Source organism: Apostichopus japonicus, chromosome 16 (genome assembly GCF_037975245.1).
Source record: "Apostichopus japonicus isolate 1M-3 chromosome 16, ASM3797524v1, whole genome shotgun sequence".
In the NCBI taxonomy this organism is placed as follows: domain Eukaryota; kingdom Metazoa; phylum Echinodermata; class Holothuroidea; order Aspidochirotida; family Stichopodidae; genus Apostichopus; species Apostichopus japonicus.
In genome coordinates, this window is record NC_092576.1 from 26,480,260 (window position 1) to 26,488,410 (window position 8,151).

General features: G+C 37.1%; 1 protein-coding gene across 1 annotated transcript; it reads right to left on the reverse strand.

Annotated features, from left to right (window-relative positions):
- Positions 1-246: 246 nt before the first annotated feature.
- On the reverse strand, positions 247-7,876 carry LOC139982101 (uncharacterized). The gene is made up of 3 exons (XM_071994647.1): positions 6,188-7,876; positions 5,304-5,525; positions 247-4,582 (listed from the first exon to the last, which is right to left on the reverse strand). The coding sequence occupies exons 1-3, from the start codon at positions 6,454-6,456 to the stop codon at positions 4,420-4,422; spliced, it is 654 nt and encodes a 217-aa protein (XP_071850748.1). The 5' UTR covers positions 6,457-7,876; the 3' UTR covers positions 247-4,419.
- Between the last annotated feature and the right edge of the window lie 275 nt (positions 7,877-8,151).

Below are 8,151 nucleotides of genomic sequence, written 5' to 3' on the forward strand. Positions count from 1 at the left end.
GATTATTGAATGTTGAGTAGGCAGGGCTGAATGTAAAATCTTTTAAAAGGTGATAATATTGCACCCAGGAGCCTAATTTTCTTCACACCTGCACTAATAGAGATGACTAAAGGTGCATTATGTCATGAAGTATAGGTAGACCCACTAATAAACATGTTTTATTCCTTTGCTGAACGAATCTATGCAACCATGTGTGTACATGTGTGGGTGGTTCACACCTGCCCTTTAACAGCAAAACCTCACTATGGAGTAATTTAAATGAACCTTATTAATTGTATAGGTCATTTTCAGATCAACACTTTTGGTAACTTTGGACAATTCATAATTGGTAGGTTGGTTAGTCCTACCAGGTACATTATAATTACCTAATAATCATATTAGATCAAGGATGTCAATATCATATTCTAGATAAGTGGGGTCAACATGGGTCATTTAGTTAAAACTAAGATTGTTTTCACAATTGGTATGTATATTGGGTTAATGAATCCTATTAATCAACACTGGCCCAACTTAAAGCGAGTTAAAACCTGGACCGCAAAACCTCATCTACCTACCTATTAATCAACAAGACAGAGGTCATTTGCAAAGAGTGAAACCTATAACTTACCAATGCTAGCTCAGATTCATTTCAAATGTGTAATACAGGTTAGGACAATTGAATAGATGTTCATCAGAAATGACAAGTTTTTTTTTCTTTTTTGGAGGGGGAGAGACTAGTTAAATAGAAAACACCCTGCAATATCAGTAAATGGGCAATGTTAGTTTGGATTCTTTACAGTTAATCTGAACATTGAGCCTGAGAGCTATAGGCTATGCACTATATTGGTATTTTAAGAGACCAAAGATCATTGTAGACCAGAAGAAATCAAACAATAAAGATTTTGCAATATAGAAATTTACTTTGTAAATTTAATCAACTCCAAACAGTCATGATGTATCCTTGTTTATGATACTTCCTTATCAAACAGTAAGGGATCTTATGCCATCTTCATTCAACCTTGTATTTTATCTTTGGTTTTGTTGTTTTCTTAGTATTTCACAGTTCTTTGCTAACGAAAACACTTGCTACTCTACCTGAGAAATAAAGACTTTTGGAAAACAACAATTCACTGTCAATTTATGCTTTGGTGTGGACCAGTAAATGACTTATGCCAACCATATACCAACTGAGAAACTTATGGAATGTAAATACTTGTCACGGGGAACCTCAGCAGCAAACCTCATTAAAAGTGGTGTGATCAATTTTGCAATAATGCAATGCATCCAGAAATATTCAATTTATCAGCCTACTAAAAACCATGTTCAAAATTTAATTTGAATCTCATATCACATGTCACTCCATACTTCTCTTTTTGGGAATTTGTCAATTTGAGTAAGAAATTGTACATGAAGTAACAGTACATGCCATTCTCCTACCTTTATGTTTGTAGAGTTCATGTGTTTGGGCTACCTGTACTGCAATATTTGATCTGCAAAATATCAAACACTGAAATGTTTCCAACCAGGGATTCGAATCCTGTTCGTGTCCTACCAAAGACATTAAAAATAGAACCTACTTCCATTGTACTTGGTGCTCGGCATAAGCAATCGAGTAGGGAAAACAAGCCAGTAAACGACAACTGGAAAAAAGGCTGTCGCTGCCTCAACTTAAACCAATGAATTAGAAACTGGACTGTAAAACCTCATCCAAATCTAAATCGAACCAGCACTCAACAAATCAACCAACTGAAAACCACATTTCAAATGTATGCATTCTTTGAAGTAGCCCAAACTTCCTCTTGCCCTTCTTGATGTGTGTGTGACACCCCCTTGTAGCAGCGATATCTTGGCACTCCCAACTTGGATTGTTTACATAGTTGGAATGTAGGTTGGGCATATTGAGCAGATGATTCCTATTGATTGCAGTAGCGTAGCTATGGGGGAGTTTCCCCAGGTGCCACCTCTAGGGGACGGCAAATCGAAATCAGCAGGGGCAAAAAGCAAAAAAGAAATGTCTGCAGTTTCTCTTGCACCCCAAAATGCCTTTTGAAAAGGGCGAAAAGCAAAAAAAGGTTTTCAGTTTCTCCCGCACCAAAAATGTGGGTTTTTTGCCATAACGGGCGCAAATTTTCGAGCAAAACAATTAGAAGGGGCGCCAATATTAGAACGGGTGCCAATTTGGTTTCTTGCCCCGGGCGCCACAAACCCTCACTACGCTAAAGATTGATTGTGTTTAAGGTCAAAAGAGGTCATATAGTGAAACCCTTGTAAGAGTGATAACTTACCCGAAGTAGCTTGAATTGTTTTCATAGTTGGTATGTAGATTGGGCACATTGAGAACATGGTCCCTATTGATTATGTTAAGAGATGAAAGGTCAAAACCTTGTAACATCGATAACTTAGTCAAAATAACTTGGATTGTTTTCATAGTTGGTATGTACGTTCGGTATATTGACTAGATGGTTCCAATTGGTGTTGTTAGTGAAAACTGTAATGCCCATAGCTTCATAATGTCTGCTTGAATTGATTCTATACATGATGTAAGGGTTGGGCCTTTTGAGTAGATGGACTATACTGATTGTATTGGGTATCAAGAAGGGTTAAATAGTGAAAACCTTGTAGGCCTAATGGCCATAACCTTGTAATGTGAACTTCATAACAGAATTTCATTGTTGTGAACTAATTGAAATATCCCTTTGCATTGCAAGTAAATTTATCCCAAGAGTTTTGTCAGAGTTGATCAAGTTGTACTCTGTGAGTGGTTCATGAAATATTTGCCAAAAAAAACTTGGCAAGGGAACACGACGCATCTTTGCATTTTTGGTATTGGCTTGCTATCAGAAAACCTACTTTCATTCTTGTCCAATAAATTTAAGCCAGCAAAAATTACAAGTTAAAATTCATTTAAATGTATCTTCACTGTGCACTACAATAACATGTATTTGCATGCAAATTCAGTTGTTCTAGTTGTTACTGTATTCATGTTGAAATGTTATTGGTATTTCATAGATTGAGTATAAGTTTCCCCCGAGATATGATAGATTTTAATTAAGCCATTTTTGTTCATATGTATTATTATTATTGTATAATTTTGTAAGAGTTATTTTGAGGAGTTTTGCAATACATTGTCAGCCGTTGTTTGAACGCAAGAAAACTCTTGTAAGGTCATTTATAACTTGTGAGTTCGAAGCCAAGGACCCTAAATCCGGTAATTTCCCCCGCCATCCGCGGTTCGCTTCAGTAGTCACATATAATAAACATACACTTCAGGAGAAGTGGGTTTCACTGCTAAGATAATTAACTTGATTAACTAAGATACACATGCTGTGCAATACAACCTAGTATTATGTAAAAAAATCTTGCCACAAGTGTACAAAATTATTAACATATTTCATATAAATAAACAGGTTTTTTTACATGACTTTCACAAAATTAGAATTTTGAATGGATTAATCTGTTGCGAGAAAATTGAAATACTAACAGAATGTCTGCGACCTTCACAAAGAAAAAAGTTTTAGCTACTTCTGTAAATTTTTAACCAAAGATTATATTTTTGAAGCCAGATTAGTCATTATGAAGTCATTATAACGTAGCAGCCGTATGTAGATCGGAGATGTATTAATACATATGTGCAGAGTTTTAGGGTAACATCAATGCTCAAAGGATATCAAAGCAAGGCGACTTGACGATGCTCTTCAAACAGTTGAGAATAATTGCATATAAACATTAACCAAGCAAATACACCCGGAGTGACAAAGTGAACAGTTGTGACATCACCAAATAGTTTCCCATGAATGATTAAATAAAGGGATTATTTCGAGACTATCATCCTTGGTTCATTTCCTGGTGGCTCTGCCAGCAAGTGCCTCATGACTGCTTAATCAAATGGCTATAAAATCTGTTAATTGTTTTAAAGTGCTATGGACAGGTAGGACCAAAAAATTCAATCAAATCGGTTCAAATTAATCATTTCACAAGAAATTGCATATCTTATACATAAATTTGATGACGTGCTGGTTTAAAACAAATTTATTTTCATGTAAATTCTTTGTTTTTGAATTGTGTAGCGGTACAGTAGGTTTTTGAAAGGGTACAGCAACTAATGATGAAAAGGTTTTGAGTCTATACCCCCTATAAAATTGCAGCAGGATTATTCGTTCAAATGCTTTTCAGAGAGTAAGATTTCAGAGAAAATTGTAATTATTAGAATAATAAAAGGATTTTGAGAAGTCACACCGGTCATACGTCAAAAATTGAGCATAATTTTTTTTTCATGAAACTATGTTATGCCATAACTCAAAAAGCTATTTTCAAAAATTCAAAAACTAACCTGCTAAAATTTTAAAATTTGATGAATGTAAAAATTGTCCACAGCACTACCATAACTACCAAAATCGAAAGCAAGTCAAATATCATTTTAGGACCAGTTCAAGTTCGTATTTAATCATCAAGATTAGGATACTGAAACCTAACATATTGAGCTGCAGGAAAGGCTACTCTTATCTTTTTAACAGCACACGCAGGTAAGGCCACTCTCACATGTCTTCCAAGAACACCCAAACACCATTTCACAAATTGCCGGTAGGCAGCATATCTATAACGTCTACGATAAAAGACAAAAAATTGATGTAAACATAAGAAGATAATGGATTTCATGAATACCCATAAGGATGGATCCTAAGGCTCAACTTACAGGGGTCAACATATGATGGATGTGTTGGTCAGTTTCAAATATGATTGTCACCTGCTTATTCTGCTCATTTTTATTGTTAAAAGGTGCTTATTTGGTCACATTTTGAACTGAAGCCAGAACAATCAATTGTCTGGAGACATTTCTTTGTATTCTATAAAATAAAGCAGATATAAGAAATTTTCATCTAAATATGATACTAAACAAAAACCCCAAAAAATCCAATCTCAAATTATCCTTACATAAAGTCTTTATAATGTAGCTGCAATTGTAGTCTGCATGTTTCTTTTATGATTGTTTTCCCGATCTTTTTCACATAAAGCTTTAAAAACAGTCCAGTATTTCACAACTGTTTTCAATGATCATTACTCCTGCTTTCACTGACATTAAAAAGGACAAATCCATACTTCAAAATACACCGCATCCATAGAAAATTGGAAGCAGATTATATCAACAACAACAAAATAATCTTTGGAAGTATAGCATTTAGGATCTAGATCTATAAGGATCCATGAACAATTGGAAACAGATTATGAAGAAAAACATGCGATTTTTTTTCACATTTTTGGTTTGTTTGTCGTTATAGACCAAAATTCTTGTTGGTGCTTTTTGTTGACCTTAAACTTATACTCACTCGTGAATATCATTATTAGCTCCAGCTCCATGTTGTTGTTGGTACTGAAATGTGGCCACTCTCACATGAACATTTAGACACACTGGTTCAATCCTAGGATGATCTGTGATACACCCGACAGGTTGTGGTAGCTCATCCACCCTTTGCATCACCTCGTCCATCTCCTTGCAACAATCACACCCAACAGCTGTCGGCATGATTTCGCAACCATTACAAGTACACCTGAAATATCAGGGGCAGAAAATTCCTGAGTTTACAAGTTGCAACTTATCGAACCTATCGACTACCGGCCGTTCTGGAAAACATGTACAGTTTGTTATGGTCAAGTTCTGATGCTCAGCCAATTTGACAAAACTTGGCATATTTTTCTCTCAGATTTATACAAGGAGTACATGATAGGGATGTGAATAAAACTGGCGTAAACAAACTAGGCTTTGAAAAATTCTGGTGTATATCTTTAGCATGGAGAAAAAAAATTTCCACTCAGGGCTTCCCATGAGGTAACTTTTGGAACCCATAACTAGGTTCTGAAAGGGCTATTCTCCTGGATTTTTTCAACTGACCCTTAACCATTTTTGGAGGACCCATTTGTGAGATGTTTCAGTCACGCTATGACCAATTCACTCGTCTTGACAGTGACAGTAGCCTAGACTCTGGCCTAGCTAGGCTAACGTTAGTTCGTAACATTTGGCCTGCTGTAGTCAGGTAGTGTAGGCCTACAGACTACTCCACACCGTGTACAGTAAAACATCATGAAAATGTTACTTGAACATAATAACAACGTCAATTACGAGTAAAAAACTAAATACTAATATAGAAGACCGTTAACGTTTAATATCTGGGGCCTAAATTTATGGAATGTTCAAGTAAAGATATAAGTTCACCATTGCAATCCCTGCAAGCGTTCATTGCGTTCATCCTGGTTTTCCACTTCATTTTCCGCTTCGTTTTCGTCGGCAAGCGGCTCGAACTGGTTAGGAATAATATCTCCAGCATTTTCATCTTCGTTGATTTCGTGGTCTTGCAAATCATTTATCATAACTGGAGGTAGAATATGACAAATGAACATCCAAAGAGCCGGAGGAACTCTCACTGTCAGAAGCCATTTCGTGCAGCCTAAGTACTGGCATCTCCTCATAACAAATGACGTCATCCCCCTTTAAACAAAGGGATCGAAGGGGGTACAGATCATAACATATTACTACTCCCCCCCCCCACTTGTCGATTCTGCCACAGTCGGGGTCTACACACTACTGATGATTACAATGGCACCAATGCAGACTCGTAGCCAGGATTAAGCAGCAGGTCACTGGGACCAAGCTTGGCGCGTTCAGAGGGGGCAAGCAAATAAACCCTTCATGTGGATCCAATTTTTCCTACTGACCGAGGGGGGGGGGTGGTCGGAGGGGGATGGCCATCGAATGACTCCCCGGCTCTGGGTCTGATCGATTGTCATATGATAGGGAGGGGGACTGGTTTGACCATCGATTTTAATTCGGTATTTTTTGTAGAGGTGATTGACAGTACAAATGTATGCTTGTTACAATTGTTTATATATCACAGATTTATGGAAATTCGCAGCAAATGCCCAAGAGTAGATTATGCCCAGTTCAACAAGGGGGAACAGCTGTGAAGGTCACATAAATTTACATACACATTCCTATCTGATGCCAAATTTCTCATTTTATCCTGTGTGTTCTTTATAATTCATATCATCTTTGTAATTCATGGCATATACTTTGATTTGGTGGTCAGGTATCATTACATGTTTATGTTTGTTTACCCAAATAACCCATGCTGAGTGATTACCCTAAATATGTGGAGATTCCCAGTCAATAACATGGTACTGTATGGAGTTCTCATACAAGGGCATCGTTCTGTAAACCTAGGCAATGTGATTACTGCAGTTGCCAACCTCCGGAAAAGTTTTCTAGCTTATGTGCATAAAGTGTGTTGAGCCCCAATAATGGTTTTGGTTTAGAGCAAACTGAAACAAGTGGTTTCGGCTCTACGAAAATGTTCTGGTGGTAGAGCTATTAAGAAATTAAAGATCACTGGCTTAGTACATAATATATTTTCAAAACAGTGGAAACTGGTTTCATTAATATGACTCCAGAAAAAGAGAATACTGCCAAAGACTTAAAAGTGGTAGGCTATGTGGGGTCAGTGCTGTAGCACAAGTATCTGGCATTGTGGTTAGTCCAGCGCATGCACGGCGGCAGTCAATCAAGGAAGTTAACATTTGTGAAGAAAGTCTCTCTAACATGAAGGACGAGTTTTTCACTCCCCTTTGTTTAAAAAATAAAGACTAGATACGGAAAAGTTAAGGAACTAGATGTGGAAATCTGTGTGAGAATACTTATTAGAGAAAATACAGTTGTTCTCGATATCCTTTATGTTAGAGTCACAAATAATGTACCCAGGAGAGCTTACCACAAGCTTGCACAAACGATGAAAGATCGAGTTGCCCAAAGAACACAAAATTGCAAACCGAAAAGGCAATAAAGGTGGCAAATTCAAACGTCATGGAACTAGATTTGGTAAGCGAATGCATGTGATGAACTTTATATATACCAGTACTAAGGGTACTAAGGGTCTCAATTCAACATTTTGTTGCCTTTGGTTCAAGTCCTCCAGTAAAGAACGTTTGGGATATGGATAGGTCAATGATGGATATCAGTATAGGTGCTAGAACAGTAAGAGAATTTGTTGACTGTACCAACAAAAGCTGAAGAAAGACGGATAGAATTGTTTTTCTCCACCGTTGTAAGGGTACTTTTTACGTGACGGCCAAATGGCACTTCAAACCAGCCTACTCTGACAAAGAAACCTGAAAGCCAAGCGAGCC

What these genes read in the sequence shown, in the direction of transcription:
- LOC139982101 (XM_071994647.1), bottom strand. Translation starts at nt 6,456, where the DNA reads ATGACGTCATTTGTTATGAGGAGATGCCAGTACTTAGGCTGCACGAAA. An exon ending in CGCTTGCAGGGATTGCAATG is followed by an intron (nt 5,526 to 6,187) that starts GTGAACTTATAT and finishes CTGATATTTCAG; the next exon opens with GTGTACTTGTAATGGTTGCG. An exon ending in GCTAATAATGATATTCACGA is followed by an intron (nt 4,583 to 5,303) that starts GTGAGTATAAGT and finishes CTTTTATCGTAG; the next exon opens with ACGTTATAGATATGCTGCCT.